Source organism: Chinchilla lanigera, unplaced genomic scaffold (assembly GCF_000276665.1).
Source record: "Chinchilla lanigera isolate Chin_1 unplaced genomic scaffold, ChiLan1.0 scaffold00002, whole genome shotgun sequence".
NCBI lineage: Eukaryota > Metazoa > Chordata > Mammalia > Rodentia > Chinchillidae > Chinchilla > Chinchilla lanigera.
Genome location: NW_004955403.1, coordinates 56,801,209 through 56,820,007, shown reverse-complemented (window position 1 = coordinate 56,820,007; position 18,799 = coordinate 56,801,209). Strand labels below are relative to the sequence as shown.

Genomic DNA, 18,799 nt, shown 5'->3' with positions numbered 1-18,799 from the left:
GGAAAGGAAAAAGCTATTACCAACACATCGGCATTTAGTAAAGCCCTGTGGCCGGCGTGTAAGTGGACAGTTAATGCCATTTTCCATGTGACTAGCTTGTTTTATAGCAAGTTTTAGAAAATTCGATAAAATACTGTGACTCACCTTCAGTCATACATGAACTTAGAAGCATTTTAGCTCATGTGTAGCTGAACTGAAGCATCTGAACAGCATTGTTAGAGTTGGTTTCAGTATAGAACCATAAAAATGGCAAGTATTTGCATATGCTATGTGATATTCTCAGGTCTTATAAAATTTTGTTGAAGTTTTCTTAAGTTTGCTTTCTTGGCACGAACTAATTTTGCCTACTTATAGGGAACATCGTGATGTTTTGATACATGCAAGCATTGTGTCATGATCAAATAAAGCTATTTAGCATATCCATTGCCTCAAACGTTTATCGGAGTGAGGGAAGAACATGGAAAATCCCGTCTTCTGGCTATCTTGAGACATTCCCTGCAGTGCTGTTACTGTGGGCATCCCGCTCTGCAGCTGTGCCTGGGTCTCTTCCTCTTGTCGTGCTCTAACTTCAGACCCACAGAGCGTCCCCTCGTCCGCTACCTTCCCCACCTCCAGCCCCTGGGGGCCACTACTCCACTCTCTACTCCAGATTCCACACCCAGCTGAGCTGCTGTGGGCCTGGCTTTCTGGGCCTGGCTCATGGCACTCGATGTAATGTCTGGCAGGCTCATCCACGCTGCTAAAAGTGGCAGGATTCTGCTCCTCTTTTTTTTTTCAGAGAGTAAAGTGTAGTCCAAGCTGGCCTTGATCTGGCAGTGATCCTGCTGCCACAGCCTCACAGTGCAGGGGTTACAGGCATGGGCCACCACCCCTGGATGTGAGGATTCTGTTCTTTCGCTGCTGAGTGGCATCCCCCTGTGTACGCACCACGCTGTCCTTATTCCTGGGTCTGCTGGTGGACCCATGGGCGCTACTGAGAACAGTGCTGCGATGGACACTGAGTGCAGGTGTGCCCTCAGCACGCCGCTGTCCTTTCCTTGGACACCAGTGGTGAGCAGTGGGATTACTGGATCATCTCTCAGTGTAGTTGCTCTGCCCCAAGGACTCCAAGCCACATCCCAGGGGCATGGGACTGCCTGCCACTCCCACCATTGGTGGACACGGCTCCTCCCTCCCACCCTCAGCTGCACTTGTCTGTCAGACACCCTTGTCTGTCCTTGGGGGGCAGACACCCTCACAGGTGGGAGGCCACATTGCCTGGTCGATCTGATCTGCGTTTTGTCTTGGGACACTTGCCTCTGCCTCTTCCCTGGGCAGTGGACTTGATATGGGACCAGGTGATTCTAGCAGTGTGATCCACAGCGGGGGAAGGAGAATGCTTCAGCTGGCTCCTCACAGGGGGAAGATCTTCCATGTCGCCACCAAGCAGGCAGGAACAGCCAGTGCGCTTCCTGCCTTGTGTGCTCAGGGCCACCTCTGCTGCCCTCCTCTGCACCCGCGGACCACTGGCCCTGCACGCACAGAGCTGGCTGCTCCTCACTGCTGCCCAGAGCCCAGCGTCCCCACGTCCCCGTTCTGGTGCTCTGGATCCTCCCGCCTTCAGCCAAGCTGCGCTGCCTGCCTGCACCGTGGAGATGCCGATTATCGCTCAGAGGACGCTCGGTGGCAGAGGGGAAGGATTTCAGTGGTTTGTGGCTGAGGTTGCTCTTACAGAAACCCCCTCATGTGCGTGCATTCTCAAAGAAGTCAAGGTGTTTAATAAATGCACACACAATGCTTGAAAAGAAATGCTTGCACTCTATACCACTGCAGCAGATGGAAATTTCCATTTAGACATTCAGCTTCCACGTACCTACGCATACTTTCCATGGAAACAGTTTTACGGTGATGGGATTGTTTTCCGGACTAAAGGCAGAATGCGCAAAGTTTTCTTGCAAATGATATAAATAACATTTATCTTTTAGTGTGAGGTTAGGGGGTGCACAGTCAGCCTCCACGCGAGAATGCTGCGCAGCTCTGAGGCTTCCAGGAGTGGATCCACGCCAGAACATGGGGCGGCGGCCAGCACCAAAGGACACAGGGGCTGCAAGAGCTGGGGAACCAGGTGGTGCCCCCGAGGAGGCAAGGGTCGCGAGGCAGGCTGAGTGGACGTAAAGGAAGGGCCTCACTTCCATCTGCACGGGAGGAAAACTGGGCCCGGCCTCTGGGATCTGCGAACTCACTCTGTCGCTGGCCCATCTGCAGGGAATGCCATGCACAGCAATGCAAACATGACAGAGCTGAGGAAGTGGGGTGCCAGGCCCAGACAGGGCATTGGACAGCCCTATTTCTAAATAGTTGCTCTACATAGTAGAGAAAATATGGTGGGCAAACTTCAGGAGTGCAAAACTTTAGGTCCTACAGCTGCTCAGAGAAATCACTCTCGGAGATCTGCAGCACCTGGAGGCGTAAGTCTGCACTCTGCATCTCTCTACAGCGCCTGCGCGGTGAGCGCCACCTACCGTCACAGCTGGGCAATGCATGATTCCACTGGTGGTTCCTCTCGCAGACCAGGGGCTCCTCGTCACTCAGGGTGTACCCGGGGTCACAGCTGAAGGTCACCGTGGACCGGATGCCGAAGTTACTGCCGTGCCGATGGCCGTTCACAGGGATGCCCGGGTCGAGGCAGGAGTCTGACTCGAGGGTCACACCTAGATGCACAGTGCAAACACAGCACAGGAGGAGCTTCCAGGTTAACGGAAAAGAAAGGACAAGCCCGTGCTATCAAGCCCTATCCGCTTCACAGGCACAACGAACCGGGAAGACGACAATGGAAATAACCCATTATGAAATGTACTGCTGAATATCCAGCATTCCATTAATGCAAGGAGCCATGCAAGTTCAAGTAGGTGACCCTGTGTTTCAAAGCAGGGGGAGCTGTATTGTTACCCAGTTTGCCAGCCTGTCTCTCAGAAATGCAACCCTGAAAAACTCACTGACTTCTGTGAATTTCACTGTTTTCAATGTGAAATCAAGGAACTATTACGGTCCAAGATTTTTCCTCTTTATTTTTTAATCTCCATCATTTCCTTTCTTTCTTTTCCATACTTGACGTTCCTGTTAGATTTTGGTGATCATACTGTATAACGTTCATATATTTGCATACATACACTTAAATACAGACACACATAATGCAATTTAAAATTACACTACAGCTGACTTTTTAAAATTGCATTTCTTAAATCCATACAATTTAAGAATCTGTACCTAAGTCAGCCACTTTGGAAATGCCTATAATTAACCTGAGCTAAAATACATGAAGAAAAGCGCAATGTGAAGTTAAGAAATTAGATCATGTCGCTGCAAGAATTTCTTTTCTGTTTCACATTTCTCGTTCTAGAAGAGCACATATTTTAAGAGATGATCAAACTGAGAAAAAAGGAAGAGAATGACACAGTAATGTTTATACATGCGCGTAAACGAAGGCTTGCTCCCAGTGTGTATCACTCCCTTGATAAAGTTCAGAACATGAATTCTGATCCAGAATAATAAAAAATCTTACAATATTTCCATTATTTAGGCTATTAAATACCCTCTCATGATCTCTGGAGTATTATTATTGATCATTACTCCAAAGAGTTTGAGCGATGTGACTTATAAATACACTTTCCATCCTTAAGTAAAATACATGAAACACAAAATCAGAGATTTCAGAAATATTATCAGCACTGAACAGCCATGTTTCCTTGTCAGTACAGTAAAGCACGACCCCAGAGGTCATGCAGCCCAAGTGGACGGGGAAACCACTGTTCAGCAATGCTCGGTACAGAGCTCAGCCCCAAGAAGGCTCCAGCTGGAACCTCCTGAGCATCAGGGGTGTCTGGGTTACTCACGGTGGGCTCTGGGGCAAGGAGACTTCTGTACCTCCTACAGGATGGGGGCAGCTGGAGGTTGAGGTCACTGTGGAGGCAGTGACTGAGCTCATTATTGCCATTCATGAGGAGCTCTGGACACCAGTGCAGGAGAATTGGCCCTTAGCAGCTTGCAGCCCTCAAGAGCACTCAAGTTCTGTGCTGAGCCTGGGTCCTTCCCAGGCTCTACCGCATGGCTACCTCTATTTTCTTGTACAGAACATGACTGCATCATAACCTTCCCAAAAGCTCTCTGAGTCCTTGCAGCCAGCCATCACACCTCAGAGGAGTTCTGGGGACTCCTAAACGCTCAGTGATTTTTCAGCGTTGGCAGAGGGTTCAAGGTTTACACTCAGGAGGAAGATTCCCTTAACGCTACAGTGGTTGGCACTGGCAAAGCCAATGAAGCTACCTGAGTGTCGCTTTCAAAGGACTAGGCTGAACAAAGGGAGGAACCAAAGTTAAAAAAATAGAGCTTTATTTTTCCTAAGAATTTTTCTTAAGCTATCGTTCTGAGTTCCCAAATACTAACAAGGGTTCATTTCCATGCACAAGAGGTGACTGCCTTTATCTCATAAATTTCAAAGGCACTGACGCCTGCTCCTCAGATTGCTTTCTGCTTTCCAGGACCCTTCCATGGACTGTGTCTCCCCCACCATGCCCCTCTTCCATGCCACCCTGCCTTGCAGTCAGTTGACTATGGACTATCCCTCCACAAACTGTGAGCCAAAATAATTCTTTCCTTCTTGAAGTTGAAGGCGCTGGGTCTCGTGTCTCACCAATGAAGAGAGTAACTAAGACATCCAGTGTGTGGAAAAATCACCTAAATCATTGAATATCTTCTAGGGGTTTCCTGTGATGACCAAACAGCTATATATTCCTTGCACTGGAATGCAAGGACAATGCAAGTCCATTCCTTGCAGTGGACAATAGTAACGGGAATTACAATTATGCATATATATATATATATATATATATATACACACACACACATAATTCTAATCAGTAGCATTTATAATGAAATTTAGAACTTATTATGACCTTTTCCCATACAGAATTTGCAGTTACAAAAGAGACAAATACTGATAGAATTCAGGGCATAGGTCTTTAAACCTAGAGTTCTATACATGTAAAAGTGAAGACACTGCTGCTCTGCTCCTGTCTGTGGTTCGGTTTTGGGTACTGGTGCTGAGCTGGGAATGTGCGGCCTTGGGCTCCTCAGCATTGCAAGTTGTTGGGGCCGGAGGGGAGGTGGGGAAGATGCGCCTGGTACGATTGCAGTGGTGAACTGGAGGACACCTTAGAAAGGCAGGCCAGCCATGGAATCCCAGCCAGGGAGTGAGAAAGGCCCCAGGGACGTCCAGGGAGCCGGGGCCTGAAGGCGACCAGAGCTCTGCAGGAGATGCAGTCAGTCCTGAGCACAGGAACTCTGTCTGCGGGAACCTGCTCAAGGACTCTGGGTTCTCTTCGGGGCATTCCTGCTTGCCTGCCTGATCCACTTAGACAACATAAGGAAAAGCAAAGGTCAACAGATTTTATTTTGTTTTTATTTTCTGTGGTGCCGAAGATTGAACCCAGGGCCTTCTCATCGAGTTAATTCCCATCCCTTTTCATGTTTTATCCTGAGACAGGGTGCTGCTAACTTGCCAACCCTCCTGTTTCAGCCTCCCAGAGTGCTAGGATAAGAGGCCTGGTCCACTCACCAGGACAGGATTTAACGGGAACTAGGAGTACATTTAGATTCTATTCCAATTGTTTCTTAATTGAAATTTAAAGTGAGTAGGAATTATTCACAGAAATGATGCAAACATGCTTCTTTGCATTTGACCTTTGTAAAACAAGTGACCGTAAATGTGCTGTTGGCAAACAGAGGAGGCTGATTACTTTGAACCTAACCCTTGCATAGCTACAGGAATGTGCATTTAATATAACGAAGTTGGCTTCTGCGTTAGTTAGCAATCTGAATAACAGTTTAGTCAAGGAAAGAGTGGATGTTTGCTGGGTGTCAGTTATGGGACGCACTGCCAGGCTGTCACCTTCCACAGCCTCCCAGCTTCAGGTTGGAGGTTACAGCCTTCCTGCAGGCGAGGAAACAGGCAGGAGAGCTAGCAAATCAGGTCAAATATTTACTGAGACTTAAAACCCAGGCCCTTGAAAAATTCTTGCTCCTCTCTTCCCTATGTGTGTGTTTGTGTGTGTGTGTGTGTGTGAGAGAGAGAGAGAGAGAGAGAGAGTGAGAAGGGAGAGAGCATGTGTGTAAGTGTGCGTGTAAGCGTGTGTGTTCTGGCTAGCACTGTTATGTCCATCATCATAAACTTTGACCACTTTCCCTGGTCATAAACAGATCACTGCATCTCAGAAAATGAACCTGTATGTGTTGTATGTGCACCCCAAGTACACTCATGTATCTATACCATGCATTTGTAAATAACACAATGTATGAATTAATTATATTTATATCTCATGCTTATTCTAGCTTCAGATCCTATTTACAAATTTTCTAAAAGCCTTTCTAAGTAACGCTCCATAAGTAAGTGGAAAACTTCCTCACATTGGAGGATTCCCTTTATTTATCTTGCAATTCCTTCTAAAGTGGTTATTCAAAATCAACACACAGAGCAGCGTCCTGGAGGGCTCATGCCGTTGCTGCAGTATGATCAGGCTGCCCACGGCCTCCTGCAGGATGGAAAGACGCAGAAACAACTGCACTAAGCTTTGATGATGTTCAGACTCTCAGGGGCTCAGCACATGGAGCGGAGCCACAACCCAGGCAGCTACGGGCGATGGGGTAACTGGATCCCACCCTCCCCAGCTCAAGGTAGAGGAGCCTCTGCCAGACTGCTGCCTGCTGGGGAGCAGGTGACCTACGGCACCGCTGCGAGAAGAAGCGAGCCTGGAGCGTGAACACCGCTCCTGGGGCGCTTTGTGTGTGTGCAGGGGTTATCTGGGCACAAGGGGGAGGTCTGACTGACAGTGCACAGCAAAGGCAACTTTCCAGTGTCGACAGTTTAAGGTGAACCACAAAGGAGGAGTTATTATTATTGTGTTTGCTTCTAAACATACTGCTACAGGGTGAATCCAGTGCCCTGGCCCTGAACTACATCGCCAGCACGTTTATTTATTTATTATTTATTTATTTATTTATTTATTTAGAGTTGGTGTCCTGTTAAGTCATTAAGGTTGCAATGCTCCTGCCTCAGCCTCCTGGAGTGCTGGGATTACAAGCACACATCAGCATGTCCATGTCTACCATGCTTAAATGGCCTATAGAATTTGACTTTTAGTCATTCCTGGGTCACAGCAACACAGTGTTTGAGGAGGTGCTGCAGGAGCCCTGGGAGTTAGAGTGCCTGCCTGTGGACATCAGTGCGCACCTCCTCAGAGGGTGAGGGGTGCAGGCACGCACAAGGTGCGGCCAGCATCCTCCCCTGCTCACCCGCCTCCTGTCCCTCTGCCCCTTGCTTGTGCCTCCTTTCTTCTGGCCAGGCTCCAGTGTCCTGCCTGCCAGGTTGACTCAGGCCCGAGCTGGCTCTGCCCGAGGGACCTGGGGCGTCAGTAGACGCCAGCACACTGGCCCTGGCTCCAGCTCCTGGACGCCCCTCAACCAGAACTGAGGCTCAGGATCTGCAGTTCCCTGAGACACTGGGCAGGCCGGACCCCTGTGGTGTCCCAGAGGAAAACACTCCTCCCTCCTGTGGAATCAGGTGCCACGGGATGCCCTGGGCGTCTCAGATCTCTACCACCCAAGCCAAAGGCAGCGGGACATCTGAGCTGGCTGTCTGGAGTCTCCTTTATGTGAGAGCCCTGACGGTGACTGCTAGTCACATCACCCGCTAATAACGTGGTTTAAAGACAGCAGCCCAGGCTGTTCCCACCCTTCCCTGTACGAGCGCCGTAGCCTGTGTCTCCAGGTTCCGTGCGTTTCCTCCTTTCTCCTCACATGCACCTGCCTGTCAGTGAGCAGCGGTAACTGCACCCATGGCCGCTGGGCCTTCCTTCGTGGCTGTTTCTTCTACGTAGTCTCAATGCTCTAATCCAACAGAAAGTGCAGACAATGCCCTGAGATTTTATTTAATGGAAATAAAATCTAGCTACTCAGAACCATGTACCAACGGCTAAGAGCATTTTGTGAACATGTTGTGCAATGCACATCTCTAGGAGTTCAGAGCAAGAAACTCTGGAAGTACCAGGTGTGATCCAAAGAGATGGCAAGTGTTTAAATTAATTACAGGGCTGGAGATATAGCTCACTGGCATAAGCGCCTGCCTGGCAAGCACAAGGTCGTGAGTTCGATCCCCGGTACCACCAAAAAAAAAAAAAAAAAAAAAAAAAAAAAATTAATTACAGCATAAGACACATTTCCCTTAAGCATTAATCTCCTCAGTAACCTCCCCCTCCCCCCATTTGAACACACTTGTCCCATCTTCCTTGTCACTTTCTGAAGCAGCTCTGGAAGTTCACTTTCTTCAGTGTCTTTAAGAGGGGTGTGATCAGCAACACAGGGCACACAGCTGAAGCGTGATTTCCAGCATACAGGTGGCCCATAATACACGACCCCGTGTCTCCCTCTACCTCATTCACAGGGCCTGCCTCACGTGAATTCTGGCCCCTTCCCAAAGTCAAAATGACTATGAAAGGTAAATATTTTGCATCAGTTCAGGACGTCTAGGCACAACTAAAGACGCTCAGGAAAGAGGACTCCAGAGCCGCTGTGGATGTGCTGGAACCATGGCACCCCAAGTGAAGAGAGCGTTCTGAGGGTTTTCACGGCAGTGTGTGCCTGACTGCAAAAAGTGCCCAAGAATGGGCCAGGAAGTTCTGGACCAAAAATAATGAGGGTGGGGTGTTCCAAGGGCAGGGGTCATTTAAAGCGACATAAAGAAGGCATCAGATATAAAATTTTCTGGTTCTTAAATTTAAAAATATTACTTTTAAATAAATGTGCGTGTGTGACGCATAATTAATAACTTCAAATTAGGCTTGAAATGAATCTTTAGGTCATGAATAATAAATGTTCTTGCCACCAGGACAGGGCACAGTGAGAGCCCACTGTTTACCCTCACCTCACGTGTGTGTGTGTGTGTGTGTGTGTGTGCATGCGCGTGTGTATGCACTCGCGTGGGTCCCTTAGCGTGCAGTTCCGTGGCATGGGCATGGGAATGTGCTAGCACTTGTGAGCTGGGTGAAGCTTTGTGCAAAGATTCACTTGCCTTGTGGGATGTGGTGAAAGGAACACAGGGCGAAGAGAGATGTAAAATCCAGAATACTGGGCAGGAACCTATTCATGTATTCATAAAATTGTGTATCTATAAAGTTATGTTTTGGAAATTATTTAAAATTTATCTTATTTATTTTGAGATAAGTTTCTAAGAGCGAATGACCCTGAAAATCCTGCAAGATCGCTGCATGTTTCTTGGGTTCCCATGGCAACTACCATTCTTCTTCCTACGTCGTTGTCCTCAGAGAGGAAGGCTTTCAGGAGGAAGGGTGATATCTGACATGCTTTGTTTCAATTTTAAATGACTCCGGTTAAATACGTCTTCACAGGAAGAACACCCCTCAACTAGATTCCAGAAGTAGATGTGCTCTAATGTGGCCATAAAGGGACAAAGACTTGTTCTCATCATTTCAGAAGCTAAAACTAAAAGCCAGATTTTGACATAACGAATCAAAAATGAGAAGGAATATCTAAATTTGGGCTATTGGACTAAATGCACTGCACAACATGTTCACAAAATTCTCTTAGCCATTGGTACACAGTTCTGCATAGCTAGATTTTATTTCCATTGAAATCTGTGCTCTCTCCAGAGTGGAACGCCTTTGCCTGGGTCACCAGACTCCGTGTACAACACCAACTGCCCTACCAGCAAGCCCCTACTCATCGCTAAAGATACATCCCTTCTGGCCAGTGGAATCTTTTCTGAAAATAAGAACATATAAGTACCTTACATGGCAATTAGCTTATCATCTTACTTTATAATAAGCAATTCATACATATTTAAGAAGTTAAAGGAAAATAGCTGAGATGCTCCACCGCAGAGCACCATCAGTGCTGTCCAGACTGCAGGACATGGTCAGCCAGGGTCGGGTCTGCCCAGCCACCCCCAGGCCAGCCGAGAAGGACACCCGCTCACTCCCACCCAGGGGCCGCTTACTCTCATAGCGGATGAGGAAGCCCACGCTGGCCCGGCTGCTGTCGGTACTGAAGAGCAGGTACATGTAGTTGCTGGTGCTGATGAGGAACTGCGGCGCCTGAGTGCCGTGGTACTCTCCGATCAGCGGCGACGAGCTGGCAGGGCCGTCCCTGACCTCCAGGGTGTCGTAGTTGACTTCCGTCTGGAACCTGCAAAGGCATCCCGTCAGAGGAGCCCGCTTCCTGAACCCACGGAGCACTCTCTCCCACGCGCCCCCAGGGCTTCGACCTGTGGATGTCCGTGGGAACAGAATATTTAACATCACACCCCGTTTGTACCTTGGGACACCCATCATGGGACAACATTGCTTTTTCTCTGGAAGAAACAGTGCACCCCAAATCTGTGCACCTTATCCAACATTATCTCACAGCATCGGAGATCTTTCCAAACAAAGAGCTTTACTCAGCTGTGATACAAAAGCACTATAAACTAGATTAGTTTTCTTAAGCAGACAGATCATTAGTATCTGCCTCGTTAATAGCCCTCAATTAGTGAGAAATCAATGATTGTGTACTTTCAAGGTATTTTTCACAAACTGCTCTTCACGTGACTGTGGACACCGTGAGATGCACACGCGGAAGGCAAATGGGTTCTTAAAGGAAGAAGGCACGAAGTGCACGACGATATTCGCGTATTTCTCCTGGAAACATCTGCGCCTTTTAAAGCTGCACCAGCCCTTTCAGGCGGAGAAGAACACTGAGCCAATCAGCACTTCGCATACCAGTGGGTGCGTTAATGACTGGAAAACCTTAGAACAGCTTCCAAAGAGTGCTTAACTTTTCTGGTGCTTCCGGAGAGTCTGGCCGGCAATTATATTTATAAAGTTACAGCCCCTCGGGGCCTCTTCGGTGCCATGATGGAGCCGTTCACGGCGCCGAGACAATTTCCTAAATGGGCCCATTTCGTCCTCCAAGAGCTGAGCTGGATTCTCAGCGTCTGCCTTCGCTCTCTGGGAGCAGCTGACCTCGTACGCCTCTGACTCACTCAGCAGCACTGTGCCAAAGACTTGCACAGCCCGAGCTCCACTTCCCACACCGCACCTCACATCCTGCTAACTCAGGGGTGCAGAGCTGGGGCCGGGGAGCCGCCTTGTCCTCATGGCACAGAAGCTCCATTATCAACAGAAGCAGGTGTGGAACCAAAGGTGCCGCCTGGCTGCCATTAGCTGTGAACTCCTCACAGCCCACACGCACAGCAGTGCGTTCCTACAGCTAACCGCCCGCTGTGCTAGGCCGCGCTGCTCCTCAGAGAGGAACCCGAACAACTGCCCTGTGGCACAGGTGGACCAGCACAGGTCGCGGGCCGGGGCACCTGCATCTGGGAGGCCAAGTGCTGGGCCGGCCTTGTCCTTTACCATGCTAATCGTTCCCCTAACGGGCTCATGAGTTCCTACACGTTCAAGATTCCAGGGTTCCGAGTAAAGATAAAAATCATGCATTTGACACATTCACACTACCGTTTTCTTTTCAAGTGGCGGCTAGCACCAGCCAGTGTCCGTCCAGCAGCTTAAGATCTCTGGTATGATCTCAGAAACAGAAAACCCTAAAGGCTCTTCATGCTGCCGCAGCTGGCATACAGGTGATGACCACGCCCTCAGTCAGGGGTTCAGGGTCCATGACAAACACACCCTCCATGGGGTGTGGGCTGGCCTGGGACGGGGAGCCCACAGTCACTGGATCTTCTCCTCTAAAAGGGCTGTGGCGTATGCAGGGGAGAAAAATCATTGTTGCCCAGGATTTTGCCAACTACCACACTGAAATTACATTTTAAAGACCAGATGGGCAAAAATTAAACAAGGGTAACGCTTCAGGCAACTGAGACTAGATTGTGCCAGATGAGAATGTAACTTACGATATTTGCTAAGTAGTTTAAATTCTGCTGAGAATCACGGAGCGCTCCGTCCAGCCCCTCACCCAGTATTAAAAAGAGCAACAGTTAGTAGGAAACAAAATTTACTTTCCTGAATGCTCAGAGTTAGATTTTTTTTCAGTTGGTAAATACTACTTTCAGAAATCCACTCTCCAGCACACATGAATCAATCAAAATGTTTCCACTGTTTTGATGAACTGTCACACTTGAGATTATCATCTAACAGAGATAAGTAATAGTGTGAATAATAATTTCAAACAAAAATATTTACTAAGGATAACATGACTTTTACTAAAAATATATTTCTAGTATGGCTATCACTGATTTTTAGGAAATTAATAAAGAAAAAAGATGTAATATAATAAATAATGTTCATCTCTATTGAGATCATCTAATAGTCTGAATATCAAGACTCAGAATGTGATCCAACCAAGAAAAAGGCCCTCCCTAGAAAAGCTCAACATGATTCTGAAATGAGAGTTTGGACATTTAACTGAAGATGCTTCTTTAGGTTTCAAAACATATGGCTTGTTTCCAATCATTGTTAGCTTTTAATCAAAAACTGATTTCAGTGTCAACCCAATGGGAAAATGTTATCACACAGAGCTCAGAAAGCACGCTCATTCTGCAGGTTGTCAAGTACACTATCAACAAACCAAGCCCTGGTGTCCCCAAAGCAGTGGGAAACTCAGACAAAGAATCTGCTGCACTCGCCGGTCGCCTTCAGCCACCTCCAGGTACCCAGTGCCCGTCATCCTGGCTGAAACGTCTTTCCTGTGCTGTGCCAGGGGCAGGGACAGGACAGGAGGGACAGGGAATTGTTTCCCTGGGCCACCAGGCGCCAGGCAGAACGCACTCCACCCCATGCCCCAAGTTTAGGAAAGACACAGGGTCAGCCGGGGTGAGGTCACACAGGTCCCCTTCCTCCCAGCAGGAGGGATGCAAAGCTAGCTGTGGGCCAGAGACAGGGCTGACCAATCAGAGCCTCTCTCTCTGTCCTACAGGAACCTTCTGGGGTTCCTGTAGATATAAGTCCCATTTGCTGAAAAGATGGGGCAGACATGAGTCCTCAGGCTAGAATGAAGGAAGAAAACATTTTACCTTACCTGTCAAAGGTTATTTTGATGGAATGTCCTGGTTTTGCTTCAATGACCCATTCACAGTTCAAAGAGTCTTTGTAATAGCCTGGCCATCCGGGAGGCAAAATGACCCCACTAGAAGCTGTCAGATGTCCACCACACGGGGCTGTGGGGAGACACCCAGCAAGGAGCAGTCAGACGAATGCAGAAGATGCCCCAGTAGCGCCTCCACATAGGAGGCCCATCTGCACATGCTTCCCAGTCCTGACAGTCTCTGCACGAGGGAGACCAAGAACACACTGCACTCCTCTAAGCTACCAGGTCTTTGTCTACTCTCAGTCTTTCAGCTTTTCCCAGGTATTTCCTGTGCTACTTCATTTATGTTTTTCACTTTTCATTTGGGCCATTTTCTCAGTATTTAATATTTCACTAGAAGATCACCAATTTTGAAGATATATCCTTACACAATTATTTCTCACTCATAGAGAATTTTCTACTTTTAAATCTATCAGAGAGCTGGGTAGTAGAAGAGGAGCAGGTTAGAGGCTAGAGGAGACGGGGAGGGGAGGGGGCGAGGAGGAGATGAGAGAGTGACAGCAGGGAAAGGGAGAGAGAGGGAGGGAGGTCTTAGATTCAGGGAGACGCCCCACAATCTAAACCCGTGTCCCGCCTGGCATCTCGTCAGTTCTGCTAGAATGAACAACATACTTAAATGAAAACAAAATCTTACGTTGCTGTGAGATACACTTTTTATGTAAAATTATATCATTCTTTCTAAATAATGGTCATTTCTCTTTTACATTCCTAACAATGACAAACTTTTCTTTTTTCCTAGCTCCCTTTAACACAGTCATGGAGGGCTTTTCTTTTACTGGCAAAGAACTCCCGTTTGCTTTGATTTGCTGTTTCTGACATCTGATTTCTGTTCGTGTGCTGCTCTAGAGCATTACTGATCTTTTTCTATCTTTTAACCTTCCTATTAGGCGCCCTTATTATTGAACCTTCTTGTTAAATTTCCTTGGTTTTGTTTTTGTTTTCTGTGGATCTGCAGGCCTCTCATGATTTTTAGTAGAAAGGACCTCCCCACCACCTGTGAGTTGCAGGAACTGAAGGACTTATGGTGGGAATTTCTCTGGAATAAACAATTAATTAGAGTGTACTTCTGAATTTTTAGCTATCTGCTTTGATTCTGTTTCTTTTCTACATTGGTATTTAACTGAGAATACGGTCAGTGCTGTGGCCTACATTTATTTTGATCTTCAGGTTTACTTTGTGGCCAACAGTAGAATTGATTTTAAGAAGTGACACCAGAGGAAACTGATAATCATGTTCTATGAGGGAGAGGAGGCTCTTCATACCCTGTGTGGTCGTAGGTCACGGTGAATGTTTACATTTTTAAAAATGGATGACAGTAAAAGATACACACATTGTCATTTATCCCTTCAAGATACGGACCCCACCCTTGAACACACCTATGCTATTGTTCCTGCTGCTTTCTGAGGCAGTTCTGGAAGTCCTTTCTCATGAGTGTCCTGGTTGCCTCAGTGTCCTGAATTGATTCAAAATGTTGATTTTCACGTTGATGCTGACTTTGAGGAAGAGCCAGAATTCACCTAGCGCCAGCTCAAGTGATACGGTGGAGAGGACACGGCATTGTGTGTTTATGAGCCTGTCTATCCCTGGGGCGGCACTGGGCAGCAGCGTTCACTGCGGATTTTTTGTCACACTTATGGAGGCACTCAAGAAAGAGGGCTTGCAGAACTGCCTCAGAAAGTGGCAAGAACGCTACTCTGTCTGCTCCTTCAGTTCTGGAGCTGGGGTCCTGTTTCTTTTCGCCAGACTTTTCACCTGGCAGGCTGGTTAGTCCCATCCTCAGAGCGCCCAGTCTTTCTGCAATGCATCTGCACTCGTCAGTGAGTGTCTCAGGCCAGAAAATCTTTCAGAACCTTTCACCAGAAATTCTTCAGCTCTGGTGTGGGTTTTCTCTGTTATCAGCCTGCAGCTGGATTCTGTGTTTAACTTCACATTTGTTGGGGGCTGGGGCTGGAGCTGGGACCGGGACTGGGGCTGGGGCTGGGACTGGGCCTGGGGCTGAGGCTGTTGCTAATAGTTACTGGGAGATCTTCCTGGTGTATATCCTGGGCACTTCTGAAGATCTTTCCTGCACAGGCTGCACTCAGGGACCTTGTCCCACAGCTCATAACACCTCTGTAAACAGCTTGTCACTAGTAAAGTGCACAGTAGCGGAACCGGAGCAGAGGACTCTTTACTTAAAGCGTGTTTCTCATGAAACCACTCATGCTTCAAAGTCAACGGCGATGTGCTCGGCCAGAGCATTGTACATAGACAGGATTAGTCTGCAGCACTCCTACCCCTTACACCTGAGCATACCTTGTGTGTATATTTACTTATGTATACAGGATTAAAAATGACCTGTTTTTAAATATCTCACAAAATGTAAAAGGTACAAACTCTGCATTCCATACACATAATCAACATAGACAAAAACGAAAATGCCACTATGATTTCTTGCCCTTCTTTGTGTTAATTTTGTACCCAAGGCAGGTGCTGACAGACCACCAACTTGCTTTAAGAATTTATGAAAACAAGCAGGAGGACATCTTTCTGATCTTCAGCACTGGCAGCCTAGGGAGAGTCGGCCTTGCTAGAAGTGTTTCCTTGAAACAAAATGCATGACTTTAGGACTGGCTGGGGCAGAGGATGGGGCCTGGCGTATTCAGGTTTAACATCTCTACATGGAGTTCCTGGCTCTTCTGGGACCTCGTAGAGATCCTGGGTTTGGCGTGAACATAGCCAAAAATTCCAGGCAGGAGAGGAATCCTCAACTTACACATTTCTCTTCTACTTACTCATGATAAAGAAACATATGCTGACTTGAGACAACTGAGAAAATAGAAATACACTAAAAAGGAAAAATTATCCCAAAAACACGATTAACATTTTGGTATGAACGTTCCTTTCAGGTTTCTTAAATTATTATCCTGAGATGCTAATATATTTATATGCTTTCAACTTTCACACATTGTTACACCTGTGCTTGTACCATCTGTTTCCTGCAAGATAATGCTTTGTGAGCATATGCAATTACTTATTTTTATTTATTTTGCAGCCCAGTTTTCAGAGTTAGTGGGAAGAACCAGTGCAGCCCCCGCCTGGACCTCAGATTTCTGGCCCCTGACACCTGCAAGGATAAAGGCCTCTTGTTTGAGCCCCTTTTGTTGTCCTTGTTGTGGACACATGGGAGGTAACACAGTGTGCCTGTTTGAGGTACACGAATGACTGCGGCGGGAGGGTGCAGAGGCCGGGGCCCACCTTCACAGCGCGGCACGGTGGAGCTCCACACCACATTTCCATCCTGCAAGATGCAGGTGATCGACTCCGACCCCTGAGTCTTCACAAATCCATCGTCACAGTGGAAGGAGACGGAACTCCCAAGTAGGAACCTGTCACCAAAACGCCGCCCGTTTATAGGGATGCCTGGGTCGTGACATTCATTTTGCCCAAATGCTGAAAAGGAAAAAAGAAAGCTGTAGAGTAGAGAGGCTGATCAGTAGTTACCTGCATTCAAAAGAAAGGAATGAAATGCACTTATGTAGCCATTATTTCTCCAAATTTCAGTTATGTATTATTCATAGATAAACAGATAAATAAACACATTTTTATCAGTGAGGTATCAGTATCTATGGGAGGGATGGTAACTAGATAACCATCATCTCCACAGCTCTTTACCATGTGGAAAACACTGTCTCCCACCCGCTGGTGATGGACATGGGAGGAGGTGCATCTGACCAGGCTGGAGTCCCGGCCCTTAGACTCTTGATCTGATCACAGAAGCTTCCTTACTTTTACTTATAGAATGAAGAATAGTAAGCCTATGACCCTGAGTTGCTGTATCACTACATGAAATAACCACCAGCAAATTCTAAGTAGAGTACTTAAGAGGCACAGTGGATAAATAATAAATCAATACTACTTATATTAGTACTATTATATACTATTATCTTGCTTTATTACCTCTAATTGCATTGAAATGCATGTTCCTATATAAAATCCATTTGGACAATGAGGAAATTGAGGCAAAGAGAAGTTACCTCTCTTATCAAAATTCACTCAGTATCTCTAAAAGCTGGTATTATAATCATTGGCTCTTGACCTCTAACACCTCAGTGCTTTTTACTATACTACATACAGATAGATAGAAGGATGAAGAAAGGAAGGAAGGAAGATAGATGGAAGGATGGCTGGCTGGCTGGCTGGATGGTTAGAAGGAAGAATGCATAGATGATGCATGAAGAGATAAAAGGGAGGATGAATGGGTGAATGCACAAATGTTTGGGTGGCTGGAAGGAAGGAAGGAAAAAAGAAAGGAAGGAAGGAGTGTGGATGGATAGATATATGGAAAACCAGAGGAAAAGAAAAGACATATCCAGTCCCCAAATATTGAGATGTCCAAGACTGGAACTTGAAACATGTAACTGACATAGATAAAAACAAAAATTCCGCTATTATTTTCTTGCTCTTCTTCATGTAAATTTTGTACCCAAGACAGGTGCTGACAGACCACCAACTTGCTTTAAGTATTTATGAAAACAAGTAGGACATCTTTTTGCTCTTCAGCACTGGCTCGGGTGCACACATGCATGCACACACACACAAACTTTTTTGTTATCCAGATAATAAGGTTGCTACTCCTATCACATCAGTAATGATCACATAACCCTTGAGCCCCTGAATCCCAGCCGTATGTCCATGGAGCTGTGGCTGCGCCACTTACTGGTGTAGGTGATGTTGAACCCTCTGCCGGTGGTGGAGTGATCAGATTGGAATTCCAGGCGCACTATGTGTCCACTGCTGGCCAGCTGGGCAGGCACTTCATTGCCAGAGAAAGTGCCAAGGACGGTTATGTCAGAAATCCCATCGTCTTTGACTGCGAGGAAGTCAAACTGAGGCTCCACATCAAAATCGTTAAAGATGAGGTGGATTCTGCTTCCTGGCTCTGAGATAATCAGCCACACACAGTTCATGTTGTTGCCGTACTCCTCTGGGTAATTCGGTGAGAGAATAATGCCAGAGGACGCCGTGAAGTTGAAGAAACAGGAAACTGTGGAGACACGGAAATATCATCACCCGGCGTCACGCACCCGGGCGCTGCCGCAGAGAGGTGGACTGAGCACAGGGAGGACCACTGTGCTGCAAGCACTCAGGCGCTGGTCACCCTGGAGCAGTGCTCTCCTTCCCGAATCACACATAGAACGTTCCACTTTCTAGTACAGCACAGCCAGCACTGGTTCACACTTGGGCATGGGTTTTCATTTTTTTAAATTATCCTAACAAGTTAGCTAAAAATACGTGCTGATTATCATAACTACCAATTACCATCCTGCTTCCCAAGGGGCTCTGGTCATTTAACCATGCGTTTCTGAGCCAGAGGAGCAATTTGGCCTGCGCATCTGTGGTAACTCATTACCTTACATTCTCCTTTAACGTGCATTATTCAAGTTAGTTATATTTCCTATTTAGAAGGAAAAGATTAATAGTAAATAACAGGGAAAATCAAATCATGTTCAAGTTGAATAACTTACAAATCTCTTGGAAATTTTACTTTTAAAAATGCACACTTTTAAAAAAATACATGCATGCATTTTCTTTTGCAGGGAACAAGTACCCGAAGTACACCTAGGGTGTGATTCTGCTCCTTCTTGCACGGGTTTTCATATGTGCCTTCCAGCCACTGCTATGTATATTT

The 18,799-nt window shown here is 46.9% G+C and overlaps 1 protein-coding gene across 1 annotated transcript in view; it reads right to left on the bottom strand.

The window, feature by feature from the left end:
- Csmd1 (CUB and Sushi multiple domains 1) overlaps positions 1-18,799 on the bottom strand; it is a 1,292,092-nt gene that overhangs the window by 281,979 nt on the left and 991,314 nt on the right. Inside the window, exons 14-18 of the mRNA XM_005373917.1 lie at positions 17,828-18,154; positions 16,366-16,560; positions 13,060-13,198; positions 10,046-10,233; positions 2,502-2,690 (exon numbers count right to left, since the gene is read on the bottom strand). Of these exons, the coding sequence (XP_005373974.1) occupies positions 2,502-2,690; positions 10,046-10,233; positions 13,060-13,198; positions 16,366-16,560; positions 17,828-18,154 (1,038 nt within the window). The remainder of the gene's footprint in view (positions 1-2,501; positions 2,691-10,045; positions 10,234-13,059; positions 13,199-16,365; positions 16,561-17,827; positions 18,155-18,799) is intronic.